The sequence below is a fragment of the Leguminivora glycinivorella genome, chromosome 6 (genome assembly GCF_023078275.1).
Source record: "Leguminivora glycinivorella isolate SPB_JAAS2020 chromosome 6, LegGlyc_1.1, whole genome shotgun sequence".
NCBI lineage: Eukaryota > Metazoa > Arthropoda > Insecta > Lepidoptera > Tortricidae > Leguminivora > Leguminivora glycinivorella.
The window spans coordinates 20,291,126-20,307,417 of record NC_062976.1 but is presented as its reverse complement, the minus strand read 5'-3'; the positions used below and the strand labels follow the sequence as shown (position 1 = coordinate 20,307,417).

At 40.7% G+C, this 16,292-nt stretch overlaps 3 protein-coding genes across 4 annotated transcripts; 2 read left to right on the top strand and 1 right to left on the bottom strand.

Moving 5' to 3' along the window:
• Positions 1–5,120: 5,120 nt before the first annotated feature.
• LOC125227053 lies at positions 5,121–9,602 on the top strand. The gene is made up of 3 exons (XM_048131244.1): positions 5,121–5,337; positions 5,488–8,573; positions 9,345–9,602. The coding sequence occupies exons 1-3, from the start codon at positions 5,121–5,123 to the stop codon at positions 9,600–9,602; spliced, it is 3,561 nt and encodes a 1,186-aa protein (XP_047987201.1).
• Positions 9,603–12,326: 2,724 nt separating this feature from the next.
• Positions 12,327–13,682, bottom strand: LOC125227052. Its single transcript, XM_048131243.1, has one exon. The coding sequence runs from the start codon at positions 13,680–13,682 to the stop codon at positions 12,327–12,329; it is 1,356 nt and encodes a 451-aa protein (XP_047987200.1).
• LOC125227307 lies at positions 13,308–14,843 on the top strand. Of its 2 annotated transcripts, XM_048131591.1 has the most exons (3): positions 13,308–13,835; positions 14,175–14,352; positions 14,614–14,843. In XM_048131591.1, the coding sequence occupies exons 1-3, from the start codon at positions 13,681–13,683 to the stop codon at positions 14,647–14,649; spliced, it is 369 nt and encodes a 122-aa protein (XP_047987548.1). In that variant the 5' UTR covers positions 13,308–13,680; the 3' UTR covers positions 14,650–14,843. The 2 variants fall into 2 exon arrangements, with proteins under 2 accessions (XP_047987548.1, XP_047987547.1); XM_048131590.1 differs by having other exon boundaries at positions 14,175–14,843.
• The last annotated feature ends 1,449 nt before the right edge of the window (positions 14,844–16,292 follow it).

Below are 16,292 nucleotides of genomic sequence, written 5' to 3'. Positions count from 1 at the left end.
GGACCGATTTTCAAAATTTTTTTTCAATCGGTCAGGTATAACCCCGACATGGTCCCATTGGCACCAAGTCGGGGACTGATGATGGGATCTTGGAGAAATCGAGGGAACTCTTCAAATGTTATAGGCATAATTAATGTTCTTAGTGTATTTTTCAAAGGTACACCAGTATTTACGCCTGATGGTAATAATTTTATGTGGCTGAGCTGATGATGGAAGGTCAACTCCTCAATGGTTAGGAGTTAAAGGATAATTCTTTCGCTACTGTACATATATTCGGACTGATATATATATAATATCAATAGTAACCACTAAAAATCAACAAATAAATAAACTTTTTAACAAAAAATAAAACCGCCTTCAAGAATAATCGCGTTACAAAACACGGAGAAACTAAAAAGCAAAAAATGATAAACCTTTGAATTCAGATTTCTTATCGGATTGCAATAATCTAAACATCCAAATTATAAACAAATCAATTATTTTTGGAGTCGGGGCCAGCCTACGTATGGTTGGGTGGGGCAAACAGAAAATAGCAAAGCGACGAACATTACAGGTCTGGTGATTTTAAAATGGCAGATTTCTTACAAACTATAATATGGTTCTAATGGAAGCCTCCACCACCAATGTTTTTTTTTAAATTGGCTAGATTTTAGGAAAAAGACTGATCTATAAAGTACTAAAAAAAACAGCACCGAAAGTCATCAGATCTCTGAAAATCGCTCACCCACACTGTTAACGAAATGATTTTTTATGATAATTCCTTTTTTTTTAAAATTCTACGTCGGTGGCAAACAAGCATACGGCCCGCCTGATGTAAAGCGGTCACCGTAACCTATGGACGCCTGCAACTCAAACAGTGTCACATGCGCGTTGCCGCCCCATTAGAAACTTGTACACTCCGTCGTTGAGCTCTGGCAGCCTTACTAACACAACACTATGAGTAGGGTCTAGTGCTATTTGGCTGCGGTCTTCTGTAAGGCGGAGGTCCGGAGGTACTTCCCCAGTTGGGCTCTGCTCTAGATTCGAGCTAGACGATATCCGCTGTGCTGTACCTACCCTACCACACAAAGCGGAATATCATTCGCTATGCCCTACCTCCTATACAGCAAAAAATCATACAGTTTGACTCCCAATACATAAAAAATAATTATACACCCTGTTTTTATTGAATTCCGTTAACTTTAAGGGAAGATTCATTAGCCTTTTAACTCTTACGGTTATCGAATTATTAAAAATAATAATTTAATTACTGAACACGTGTGCGGCATCACTTACCACTTCTTATAGTTATTTGTTATACAAGGGGGCAAAGTTGTATTTTAACGCCGAGTGTGGAATTGAAAAACGAGCAAGTGAAAGGAATCTATAGTTGAACCACGAGCGAAGCGAGTGGTTCGAGAATGGAATCATGAACTTGCGAGTTTTTTTAACACACGAGAAGTAAAATACATTTGCACCCGAGTGTAACACAATCCTTTTCCCCTCACTATAGGAAACTACAACGCAAAAAATGCGTTTATCACTGCTTCCAGTAGTTCCACAGGTGGTAAATCATCTTTATTACTAGATTCACCTACTTTTATCAATTTTAAAGCAGTTAATTTGACTTTATTCAAGGTCAAATTACTTTACCCACTAGTGGATAAAATGCGTTTTTACCCGCTGGTATTAAAGGACAAATGCGCCATCAAACACTTGACAATGACTTTAATGTTTTGATAAAGGTCCTCCCACACTAATTAACCCATTTATTATGTACTAGCTTTTGCCCGCAGCTTCGCTCGCGTTAAATTCGAAAATTGCGGAATGCTCCATACAAACTTCCACTCCCCATTTTAGGGATGTGGGGGGTTAGAAAGGGACAAAAAGTAGCCTATGTCACTCTCTATCCCTTCAACTATCTCCACTTAGAAAATCACGCCAATTCGTCGCTCCGTTTTGCCGTGAAAGACAGACAAACAAATAGACACACACTTTACCATTTATAATATTAGTATGGATAGACGAAAAGAAAACTATTTTTTCGAATTTAGCAATAAGCGATATACAGGGTGGTTCCTGATAATGAACCTAACGACGTGTCGAATTCAACGGAAAACAAAACAACACGGTGTATACCTATATTTTTTTTTATTTCATTATTTGAAATTACTCATCGACCTAGTCAAAATACATGGAAATCAAATATAAACGAAAACAAGGTTAATTTGAACAGAACGGAAACAGAGTCATAATACGGCACCGTGTATTTGTTGAATTTTTGCGGCGACGCAACGCTAAAAATCTGCGGCGCGGCACCGCAACGCAAGGACCCGCGGCGCGGCGACGCACCGCAAGTTTTTGCGGTGCGTCGCCGCGCCGCGAGATTTTTGCGGTGCCGCAACGCAACGCAGGTTCTTGCGTTGCGTTGCCGCGCCGCAGATTTTTTGCGTTGCGTCGCCGCAACGCGCCCATGTGGCCAGGCCCTAAGGTATGGACACATTGCAGAAGATAGGGGTTCAAGTCTCGCTGGAAGCGTATATTTTCTATTTTTTTCTATAGTATAATAACCTAACCACTAAATTTTGAAAAAAAAAAACCGACATAGTGAACCGATTTCCATCAAACATGGCTCCCGAATAATTCAGCATTCAAACAAAAAACTAAATCCGTTCGGGAGCTACGATGCCACAGACATAGACACAAACAGACAGATAGATAGTAGACCGATTTTCATGAAACTTGATTTATTGCAACTAAACGAGAGGGTAAAAATGCATAAGTATAGCTACGCAGATAGGTAGGTATAGGTATAGTACGGGGACGGAAATCGACACAACATACCGCCCACCAAAAACAACAGTTTTTAACTTAACTAGGAAAAAAAACTTAACCTAAAACTTACGGACATACTTAGTTGCTTGAACAATATCATATCATCCAAAATGCATTCCAAATTCCAACACATCTGGTTAACAACACATCTGGTAAGGTTAGCTGGAAGAAATCCCTTAAAGGGATAAGTTCGCCTTTGTACTGTCTATCCTGTGTCATATTTGTGTTTTGTGTTTTGTACAATAAAGATGTTCCGTATTTCTATGAGTACGCACAAGTATTACATTTTTTTTATGTCTTAATTTTAAATCGATTAAAACTTAGTCGAATAGCAGATTTCAAAACGGGACAAACCTAAAACAGAACGCTTTATCAAAGCGAGCAACACTGAAGCTCAGTGTTACCACACACACTTCTTCTAAACTGAACCTAACCGCCGCTAGCTCGCTCCTCGGAAGCTTGAGCCTATAATTATTATAAAATACGCTGCAGCCACGAATCACAAGGAGATTTCTACGTGCCACACAGCCTGTGGACATATGTCTAAAATATCGAAGGATTGGGGGCCCCCTGGAAGCTGGCATTCAGAACCACATCAGGTGAGTCCTATTATATTTGAAGTCTGCTAGATTTCTCACACATAACTAGTTTTCGAGCCGGATACCACTCTGGTATCTGGCATTTTATTAATTTTCTTGTGATATTTGTGCGAACTTGTAGTAAAATTTCCAATTTCTTTGTTCCGTAAGTTAGCGAGAATCTACCTCCACTTACAAATACAAATATCGAGTTTCCGATCACGTCAGACGATATTTCTCAAAAATACCGATACATATAGTTAGATCTCAACGAGACGATTCTAATTATATATAGTTTGATAGGGTTTTAAGCATTTTTTGCGAAATTACATTCGTTTATATTTCCGTCGAGCGGGCGGTAGGTGTGCGCGCGTCGAATCGCCCATTGCATACCTAGGTCTAATTAAAATATTATATTTTGTCGCAATTCCTTTCTTTCATTTTGTACAACGTACACTATATTGCATTTAGTATTTGCGTACTAAATTGTAATTTAAGGTTCTGATATAACGTATCAGAAAACCAAGTTAATCGGTGCTGTCACAATACAGTATCGAGTAAAACTGTCGCTCGTATTACGTACGGCACAGGGTTCAAATTTCTGTTGCTCGGGTTCTACCGACCGGAAATCTTATCTTTGTAATTTACTTACTTTCAATTTGCGACAAATTATATTATTACACATTTTACTAACTAACTAACTAACATTGTGCTAGTACCTAGCCATTTTAGAGATCTTAATACTTAACATAAACAACATATTTACAAGTTTAGTCATATTTTATTTCGTGACAACTCTATTATTTCTCACAGTACAATAATAAAATGACCGCAATGGAGATTGAACAATTAACTTTCGAACGCGATTTAGCAATTAATAATATTCAAAAAATTGTAGACTGTTCAGATAATGTTGCCGAATTTCGAGTTCGAGTTAAAGAATTAGCGGCAATTAAAAAATCATTTTTCCAAGTTCAAACGAAAATTGAAAAGTTATCGGCAAAGAATGAGTCATTCAACCGCGATGATAATTTAGCTGTGAGAAATCAATTTGATTCCTTGTACTTTAAGGTTCAAGTTGCCTTAGATACGTTTAAAGAAGAGCGTAAACAAAGCCTTACGTCCGTCTGCGGCGGATTTAATGGGGTTTCACATGCGAGTTGCTGCACTCAGCAATCAACGCAATCACATATTCGTTTACCGCGCTTATCACTGCAAACATTCACAGGTGTTTTGACTGAATGGAATGCGTTTTATGATTTGTTTAAATCACTTGTTCATGAGAATACAACTTTATCAAATGTCGAACGTTTTAGGTATTTGTTATTGTTTTTAAAAGATGAACCGTATAATCTTATCAAATCTATTCCTGTTACGGACGTGAATTATGAAAATGCCTTACAGGTCTTAATTTCGCGTTATGAAAATAAGCGAATTATTTCAACAAAACATTTCGATAATATATTCGACTGTGAATCGGTAAATGAGAAAAATGTACAATTAAGTTTACGTAACTTAATGAATTGCTATCATGAAAACATAACGGCCTTGAAATCTTTAGGGCTGCCAGTTGACGACTGGAGTTTTGTACTTTTAAATATTTTGCTACGCAAAATTACACCTAATATTCGTAGACGTTTTGAATTATCATTAAAAACTTCAAATGACATTCCCAACGTGTCTGAATTACTCGATTTTCTCAATAAGGAGTTAGCGGCATCCGAAGTGATGACCGCGTCCGCGCGTACGTCGAGTACCTCCGCGGGGCCCGCGTCGCGCGCGGCGCCCTCGCTCGCTGCCGCTGGCGGAGCGGCCGGCTCGGCCCGCCCGGCGGCGGTGACGTCATCGCGCCATGCGATGGCGGGAAAACAAGCAATGTCGCTTGCTCGATCGCACTCTGACGTGCAATATAATGCGCCGCGAAATACTAATTCGTCGTTTGCGCGTAATTCACGTACTATGAGCATACATGCTACTAGTGCAACGGATTATTTAAATAAATTTAAATGCGTATATTGTAAGGATAATTCGCATCCTATATATAAATGTGAGAAGTTTAATTCGCTCACTTTAAATGAACGAAAACATTTCGTAGAACAAAATAAACTTTGTACCAATTGTTTATTTTCTGGCCACGAGCCTAATGACTGCAAGTCGCGCCATGCTTGTCGCGTTTGCGCTCAAAAGCACCACTCTTCATTACATGAAGACGTGCCTACTCCAAACGTCTTACTGACTACGGAGTCACCTTCTTCCCCTGAGTTACGCTCAGTAGCGGAAACCTCCACGCCCACTCCATTACATGGAGCTACGGGGCAACCTTCTGGTAAGAACTGTACGGTCTTACTCACGACTGCGCTTGTAAATTTGCGACCCCTGAACCAGGGGCCTTACACGCCGCGGTCCGTTCGCGCCCTTGTGGATCAAGGAGCGCAGACCACGCTCATTTCTGAGTCGTGCGTACAGCGTCTTGGCCTGCCACGGTACTCTGTGACTGGCACTACGCTCACCAGCATTGCTGGCGATGTTCATCCTCGTGGTTACGTGTTGTGCGAGGTTACACCCCACAACAAACCCGAACCTAAACTTCAAATCGAAGCTTTTATTCTACCGAGCCTTACACGCTACACTGCTAATATTTCTCAATCAATTGGGAATATCCAGAGGTTCGAACACCTCCAAAATCTTAATCTAGCGGACCCAGAACTGCGCTCAACGCGACCTGTTGAACTGATACTGGGTAATGATCATCTCGACAGCATACTGTTACGAGATAATATTATAGGTCCTCCGGGCACACCCGTAGCCATCAACACTGTTTTTGGTTATGTGATAGGTGGTAGAATTTCATATGACAGTATGAAATGCCTTAGTGTCAATTTGAGCACTTGTCAACTTGACACGAAACTGCAACGATTCTGGGAATTGGAATCCATACCAGATTACCCACATCTTACGAAAGATGAGTTGCGCTGTGAGTCGATTTTCGTCGAAACTCACACACGAGATGAAAATGGGAAATATACAGTTTCCCTACCTTTCAAGGAAAACGCTCCGCCTTTGGGCGATTCTCGTGCTATAGCTCTCTCACGTTTAACTAAACTAGAGGCACGCCTATCTCGCGACCCTGCCTTACGTGAGAACTATAATAAATGTATCCAAGAATATTTAGACTTGGGACATATGGAACCAGTCAGCGACTTAGCGAGTCCTGGCATTTCTCCCTACTACCTGCCTCATCATATTATCGTTAAGTCTTCTACTACTACGAAATATCGTATCGTTTACGATGCGTCATGCAAGACTACGTCTGGTCGTTCTCTAAACGATAATCTCCTCACTGGTCAGAAATTACATCAAGACATTTCTGATATTCTTCTGAGGTATAGACTTCACAAAGTCGTTTTTACGGCTGATCTCAAAATGATGTATCGCTACATCGGTCTTTGTAAAGAACACCGAGACTTCCATCGGATTCTTTGGAGATTTTCTCCCCACGATCCTGTCAAGGAATATCGTATGTGCTCTGTCACATTCGGCGTTGCGTCCGCGCCTTTTCTGGCCTTACGCACACTTCGTCAATTAGCAATTGATGAAGCTGCTAACTTTCCACTTGCCTCGCAAGTACTTCTCAACGAAGTATTCGTTGATGACGTCGTTACTGGAGCTGATACGGTTGAAGATGCTCTCACTCTTCAGCATCAGCTGACCTCCATTTGTAAAGCAGGGACGTTCGAACTCCGCAAATGGACCAGTAATAGTTCCGAGTTTCTGTCGCATCTTAACGATGATGCTTCCAATCACGATGATGCTCTTATTTTGTCAGCACTTGACACTGACACTTCGGTCAAAGTCTTAGGGCTTAAATGGAACCCTAAATCTGATACTTTTACCTACCAAACGGATAAAGTAGCTAACGGCTCACGCAAATGTACAAAACGTATAATGTTAGCGGAAATCGCTAAGATTTACGATCCTCTCGGGTTTCTCAGTCCAGTGACTGTATTTGTGAAGCATTTAATCCAACTTTTATGGGCATCAGGCTCAGGATGGGATGCTGTTCCTCCACAAAATATCAGTGACTTGTGGTTTCGGTTCATCGACGAACTGCCGTTATTACAAGACATCGCGTTACCTCGTCACGTGCTTCCCAGCACACATCAAGTGTCACTTCATGGCTTCTCAGACGCATCTGAAAAGGCGTATGCTGCCTGTGTCTACATTCGTGTTGTCGATCCAAACGGTGCTATTAGCACACACCTACTCATAGGTAAAACTAAAGTTGCGCCTCTGAAACGCCTAACAATACCTCGATTAGAGCTATGCGGAGCTCATCTCTTATCAAAATTGATAAAAAGGGTCCTCACTGCTTACAGCAGTAGAATATCGTTCGACCAAGTCTACGCTTGGTCCGATTCCACTATAACTCTTGCCTGGCTGCGTTCGTCTCCAGACAAATGGCGGACATACGTGTCTAACCGCATAGCGGAGACAACAAGCAACGTGCCTGCCTCACAGTGGCACCACGTTCAGTCCGCAGATAACCCGGCAGACCCCGCGTCTCGTGGTGTTCTCCCATCTCAGTTGAACCATCAATTATGGTTTACGGGACCTGCTTGGCTCAGCAAAGATGAGTCTGAGTGGCCTAAGACTAACGTCATATGCCACACCGACGAAGAACGTCGTAAGCATGTTCTTCTCACTCAAATCAATGAACCTAATAGCTTAGAGTTCATTGAGCGATTCTCATCGCTTCCAAGGTTACTACGCGTCACTGCTTATGTATTACGATTCATAAACAAATGTCGTAAAAATGAGAATCCTACGACTAAACATGTAACTGTTCCTGAGACGAAACAAGCTCTCAGTCGAATAATATCACTTGTCCAAAGTGATTCCTTTCCTGAAGACATCTCTCGTCTCAAAGACGACGACCGATGTTCCAAACGTCTTCAAAAACTGAAGCCTTTCTTGGACGATGCCGGACTCCTCAGGGTCGGCGGTAGAATAAATCGGGCTAATGTACCGTATGATGCCAAACATCAGATTCTGCTTCCTAAGAAACATCATTTTACAAATCTGCTTATAGATTTCTATCATAAAACACAGTTACATGTGGGACCTCAAACTTTGCAGTTTGCCCTCGCACAGACCTACTGGATCCTGTGTGCTCGCGATGCAGTACGTATGCGTACGCGACGCTGTATATCATGTATTCGCGCTCGACCTGTTGCGCCACAGCCGTCAATGGCTCAATTGCCTACTACTAGGGTTCGATCACTTCGTCCCTTCTTAAACACATCAGTTGATTTCGCGGGACACTTCTTCCTTAAATCAAGTAAACTTCGCAACGCGAAAATTTTCAAAGCATACGTGTGTGTATTCGTTTGCCAATCGACGAAGGAAACCCATTTGGAGCTAGTCCCTGATTTATCAACCGAATCCTTTCTAAACGCATTGCGTAGGTTCATATCCCGACGCGGGCATTGTAAAACTATTCGTTCCGATTGCGGACGGAACTTCGTAGGTTGTGACAGGTATCTATCTGAACTCTATACGTTTCTACGAAACGAGTCCAATCAGACTACTATAAATAACCAGCTGACTAACATGCAAATCACCTGGCAATTTAACCCTCCGTATGCGTCGCACTTTGCCGGCCTCGTCGAACGAGCCGTAGGTAGTCTGAAACGACACTTACATCGTGTCATAGGCACACTGAAACTGACACAGGACGAATTTAACACTCTACTTTGTCAAATTGAAGCCGTCTTGAACTCAAGACCCCTGTGTCAACTTAGTAATGATCCCACTGATCCATTACCCCTTACTCCTGGACATTTCCTCATCGGGGAACCATTAACGTCTTTACCTGAATTTGACTTATCTAACGACAATCCAAACCGCCTCGCGAGATGGCAGGTTATTCAACAAGCCGTTCAACATTTCTAGAAACGCTGGAGCGTAGAATATTTACACCAGCTACAACCAAGAGGTAAATGGTTCCACGACAATACTAACACATCCCTCCGAGAGGGTTCTGTAGTCGTGTTGATAGATAACACACTACCACCATTGCAATGGCGTCTCGCGCGCGTGCATCAATTGCATCCCGGCGCCGACGGTATTACCAGAGTCGTAACTGTACGCATCGGTAATACTCTTACTAAGCGACCTGTCGTTAAGGTCTGCCCTTTGCCTGTTGAATAGGCATTAATTAGGTAGAGCATTACATGTTTTAGCCCTAAGTTAGCATAGTTTTTTCTAGTTTTTAAATAAAATAACGCATTATTTTATGGTCGGCGGTATATGTTCCGTATTTCTATGAGTACGCACAAGTATTACATTTTTTTTATGTCTTAATTTTAAATCGATTAAAACTTAGTCGAATAGCAGATTTCAAAACGGGACAAACCTAAAACAGAACGCTTTATCAAAGCGAGCAACACTGAAGCTCAGTGTTACCACACACACTTCTTCTAAACTGAACCTAACCGCCGCTAGCTCGCTCCTCGGAAGCTTGAGCCTATAATTATTATAAAATACGCTGCAGCCACGAATCACAAGGAGATTTCTACGTGCCACACAGCCTGTGGACATATGTCTAAAATATCGAAGGATTGGGGGCCCCCTGGAAGCTGGCATTCAGAACCACATCAGGTGAGTCCTATTATATTTGAAGTCTGCTAGATTTCTCACACAAAAGAGTTTATACATACATACATCTTAGGTATCACAAGCACATCACTATCGTATGTTTTAAGTTCAACACTAATTAACGAAACTAATGATTTTGATACATTTCACTTTCTTATCACTAAATAACGAATTATAATCCGAGCGACGCTGGCAGGAGCCAAAGCAAGAGGATAACTGATAAACAAGTTCAATTTCTTGAAGTAAACAACAAACTGCCTGCGTTGCGTAGGTAATAATCGAGTGCCCGCGTAGGGTATCTTTATCAACATTTTAGTACCTAATATAATGCTTACTTTCTAAGTACTAAATTTATAGTAAATGGGTCAACCATAACAACAAAATATGTGTACATACATACATAGCATAGGTACATTTTAGTGGACTGTATAACTAAAAATATTTTATTTAACTAACGTCATAGAAATGAGGTTCTATGTTTGTAGGTATATGTATGTTCGCTCGTTTTTATGGATGACTTAAAACATAATAACTTTATAACTAGATAATGTTTTAACTAACACATCTTCTATTTTAAAGATAAACAAGATGAATAGGTAAGTAAACAAGGAAAACTTAATAATATCTAAACAAATTAAGGATTTACATACCTATTTATTTATATGTAGGTTAGCATTTAATTACATTTGCAGAGGTAATGAGTTACAATGGTATGTTTAAGTACCTACTATAGGAAATTTGGGATCCGCTCGGTGACCCAATAATAGGAAGTGACTATGATTTACATTTAACATCTACAAAATTGTAATCGATGCATTTACCTATAAATTACATACTTAAGAGTTTTTATACACTTAGCATAAATTACATAAGACAAAGTAGGTATATTTACTTAGCGTTTTGGAATAAAGAGTAACAACAATTTTCTCGCAAACCTTTGTGCTTATGTATTGAGTAGGTATTACAAATTATAACTACAGTCGGCCAGAATAATTACCTAAAATTAACACGCGAAATAAATTTAACCGCCCACCATAGCTCATTATTTTTTACCTTTGATGTATGTTATTTATTCATCGGCAGGCATTTTAGGTAACAATATCAATTTAGATAACGGTCTTTTTAGAATATGATCGCCCTTGCATTGGACCGTTGCAACACGAACTAAATTGTCAGGCCCTGCGTGCAGTGCCGTGATTCTACCTAACAGCCACTTGGCTGGTGGTAACTCCTGCTCCTTTATAATAACAACATCTCCTATACAGGGTGCCTTTACAGCGTCATACCACTTATGTTTTTGCTGGAGTGTGTTTAAATAATCTGCTTGCCATTTCTTCCAGAAATCTTGCATTTGTTTTTGTACGAGCTGCCAGCGTGTTAGCAGATGTAACTTCTTGGTTTCGTAACTTGTATCTGGAACGTTCTTCAGAGCCTCGCCTACCAGAAAGCGTCCTGGCGTGTGCATGATTGTGCCATGTAAAGTTTTGGCGTGTGCATCCGCTATTATTAATCTTGCAGCATGTTGCTTGCTTGGTACGATAATCGGGTGTTTAGCGTCTTCTGGCAAATCTGCTTCACTCAGCCGGCCTCCAACTCGCAGTAGTTCGCGTTCATCTACGTACGGGGTAAGTTTAATTAGTGAACTTTTGTTTCTAACCTTTCCTTTCTTTTTCAGGTCTTCAAACTCTTGGCTGTATACTGCTTTCTGATAATATCTCAAGCAGCAGATTTCAACGTCCTCTAATTCTTCGGCACTCAAGATTTCTTCATTTCTTTTGTTTTTATAGTTTATAAATCTCTTACAATGAGCTATCACTCTCTTCATCCTGACCATAGACGAAAATCTTTCCCACATGGGCGTGTCTTGTACTGATGTATGGAATGTTTTCTTACATTCTAGGTCTGTTGTTGGAATTGTAATGGCCCGTAACACCTCAGTGTTTGTATTCTTTAACCATGCGGGTCCACTCCACCAAAGGTCATTGTTTGGAAGTTCACTTGCCTTGATACCTCTTGAGGCAAGATCAGCTGGGTTGTGTTCCGTCGAGACGTGTCTCCACCTGTCGTTATCTATATGCTGGATGATCTCTGATACTCTGTTGCCAACGAACACCTGCCATCGGCTGGGCGGGGACTGCAACCACGAAAGCACCACCATCGAGTCTGTCCACGCGTACATTCTATGCATAGGTATGTCCAATGGACCTGAAATTTCATGTAGAAGCTTTGTTAATAATACTGCAGCACACAATTCAAGCTTCGGGACCGTTAATTGTTTCAGGGAGCTACCTTTGTCTTTGAAGCTACCATCGTGACATGAACAACATCATGCTCGTCTACCACTCTTGCATACACAACGGCTGCAAGTGCAAATGTCGAGGCATCAGAGAACCCGTGAAGATCAACTTCTTTGCAGCGAGACGACATCTTGATCCATCTTGGAATCTCAATCGTTTCCAGCTCTTGTAGTTCGTCTCTGAAGCTCGTCCATTCGTCAACTAACTGTGAAGATAGCTCATCATCCCAACCACAATGACAAAGCCATAATTTTTGGATCATGATCTTCGCTGTAATTACAACAGGTGAGAGCCAGCCAAAAGGATCAAATAAGCTAGCGACATCAGATAAAATTACTCTTTTTGTTACAGGTGTCCTGATCGCTGGTAAGTTTACTGAAACGTGAAAAATGTCATCCTTTCTATCCCAGGTAAGTCCCAGTATCTTTATTATTTTATCTAATTTAATTTCTTTCTTGTCTTTTACAGGTTCCGGAGTCTTCGAGTCATCAGTCAAGTCCTTCAGGAGTTCTTCAGAGTTGCTAGACCACTTCTGCATCTCGAAACCACCTGCCTTTAGTAATGCCTTAATTTCTTTACAGGTTTCTTTCATTTCGTCGAGATCTTCGTGTCCTGTCATAAGGTCATCCATGTAGAATGAGTTTCTTACTACCGCCGCTCCTCGAGGGTAGTTGTCTTGTTCATCATCAGCCAAACGTTGAAGAGTACGTACAGCCGGATGAGGTGCCGCTGCTGTACCGAATGTAACTGTAAGTAGCTTATAACTATCTATTCTTTCAGATGTGTTATCCCGCCATACAATGCGTTGTAAGTCTGTGTGTTTGTCATCCATTCTTACCTGACGATACATCTTTATAATATCGCCAACAACACAGATTTTGTGAGTTCTCCATCTAAATACCAGACTACGTAAGTCTGGCTGTATTGTAGGTCCTACCATCATGCTGCTGTTTAAAGAACATCCGTTTGGGGCCTTCGCTGACGCGTCAAAAACTATGCACAGCTTCGATGTCTCTTTATCTTCTCTTATTACAGCACAATGAGCTAGATATACTGCATTATCTTCATCTTCTGGGTCTACCTTCTTCATGTGGCCCAGCTGTAAGTATTCGTGTATTACCTTAGTGTATTCAGCTTTCAGATTCTCGTTCCTTGCGAACTTTCTTTCCAGCTGATGTAGCCTCACTACTGCCTGATGCTTTGTATCTCCACACGATTTTACAGTGTCTTCAAAGTTTGTCTTTAAAGGAAGTTGTACTACGTACCTCCCTGTGTCGTCTCTCCTTGTTGTTTGTTGATATATTTCCTCGCACCGTTCTTCCTCCTTTGTCCACATGCTCTGCTTCGTGTATAGTTCAGATTCAACCTCCCAAAACTTCTTCAGGAGAATATTATCCTCTTCAATTTGTCCAGTAACATGTAGACTTGTAATGTGCTGTGAAACAGTAAATGATGTATTATTATTACCCCCTGACAAAATCCAGCCCAGGTGTGTTTTTTGTGCAATAAAGTTTCCTGGTCCCTTCATTAAACCTGCTTCTAGGATTTTGCTGTAAACTTTCGCAGCAAGAAGAATATCAATCCTACCGGGTGAGCCAAAGGTGGGGTCAGCTAAATCTATTTCGTAAACTTGTGGCCAATTAAGACTTCTAATTTCCCTAGATGGTAGCTGACGGGTTATAGTTTTCAATACATAAGCATCTACATTTAAACAATAGGAAATATCGTACCTTGATTGAATGTTCAACGTTACCCTATGCTTGATTGTCGTCTCACACTCTTCAACGGCAGAGATCACTCCGCTAACCTTGGTTTTCTTCAAACCCAGCAAATCGACCGCCCTTGCAGTCGCGAAGGACTCCTCCGAGCCCTGGTCGACGAGAGCCCGCAGCACGTGTGACTGCCCCGACTCCGCTGTGACGTGCACCAATGCTGTCGTCAGCAAGGTGCCTAGACCAGGTTGTAGACCTCGTGATGCGCTCGACGACGTGTGCGCAACAACGACGGTTTGTATCTTCTCTTTGTTGTTGTTATTTGTTTCTCCAGACGTATGTGACTCTTCACTTGCTTGTTTCTCTCGGTGCAATAACGAATGATGTTTTCTTTTACAAATCTGGCAAGTTGTCTTCTGTTTACACTTGAATACATTGTGATTCGGTATCAAACAATTAAAACAGAGATTATTCTTCTGTACAAAACTGTATCTATCTTCAATCGATTGCTTAGAAAACTGTTTGCATTGATATATATAATGATCTTCATTGCAGAATGTGCACTTCACTTCGCTCGTTGCAGTTACATGAAACATCTTTGTTTTCACAGGTTTGTATACTTTACTTGCAGGTTCAACCATCTCCAGGGTACGAAATCTGTTTTCCAGGAACGATTTTAATTTATCAAAACTAGGTAAGTCGTCAGACTCATCTCTGCTAATTAACTCTTCCCATTCCTTGTGAGTGCTCGAGTCCAGTTTTGATACTATAGAATAGTTAACGATTGCGTCCCAATGATATGTAGGTAAGCCTAGATGTTTCAGTGCACTCATACATTCTACCGAAGTGTCTAACAGTTGTCTTAAAGCTGTAGCTGATTCTTGTGTTAACGTTTTTTGTATAAAGAATTTCTTAAAAACACAGTTCGCTATATATCTCTTATTTGCATAACGTTTCTTCAGTACTAACCAAGCTTCCTTATAATTTTCAGCAGTTATAGAAAATTGTCGTAACAATGCTTCCGCTTCTCCAGCTAAACTGCTCTTTAGATAATGTAGCTTCTGAACATCTTGTAAAGATTCATTGTTATGCACTAATGCCATAAATAAGTCATGGAAAGACTGCCATTCAGTGTAGTTGCCATTAAAAGAAGGTAGCGAAATTCTTGGCAATTTAACTTCACTACTATTCGATGTACTAGGTGTACTAGGTGTAGGTGTGTGTTTAGACTCACTTTTTGTCGGCTCCATACTTTCTAACTTAGACATCATCTCGCCTTTGTAAGTGTAATACACTTCTTCAAAATCCTCACACATGTTGTCAGCGAAATAATTTGTAGCTTGACGCTGTTCCATAGCGACCGACAAAATTAACATTTCATGTACGGCTTTAAACTCCTTCCAGTACGTTTCCAGTGTATCTATTCTTCCCTTCACATAACCAGCTGTTAATCTCTCCCTGGGAGATTTCTTGTAGTTAACGTACGCCTTTTTCACCTTTTCTAAAGTGTCGGCCTGAATAACTATGTGTTTTTCAATGTTTTCCATTGTAGTAAATGTCTATCACAACATACAGTCAAAAAACACCACGTAAACTACGTAACCACTGTAGGAAAGTTCCAGTCCTTTTTTCACTTTTTATGCGTAGGGTAAGCAAGCGCCGCACAAAATTGTCCAACAATTTCACCTAAATCACGGCGACTCACTACTGTAATACACGGCACAGTACTGTCTTATTTGTAGTTAAGAACCAAAAAACGTTTATATGCACGATACACCTTGTCCTTAGTTCGATTATAGCACTTAATTAATATGCAAAACTGTTTTGTTAAAAACACCGAATTGTCTTAATCCTTATCGTTCTTTTTGCTTAATTCACTTGAGTTGCATATTTGTCCAACGAATTAAACACATTTCAACAGTTATTTAACGTTATTTCACCGAAATTACACTATTTTTCTATTGAACCAATTAATTTTACGAGTCACTGTCCGAGCATCTTGGTTCGTATGGACCATGTTCTTTACGGGATAAGGTTCAATTTTGCTTGGGAGCAAGTAGTAAGTCAAACGCGTCTGGATATTAAACTTGATTTATTGCAACTAAACGAGAGGGTAAAAATGCATAAGTATAGCTACGCAGATAGGTAGGTATAGGTATAGTACGGGGACGGAAATCGACACAACACATGGCTAAGAACACTTCCGACTAATTCAGCTTTCAGGCAAAAAAAAC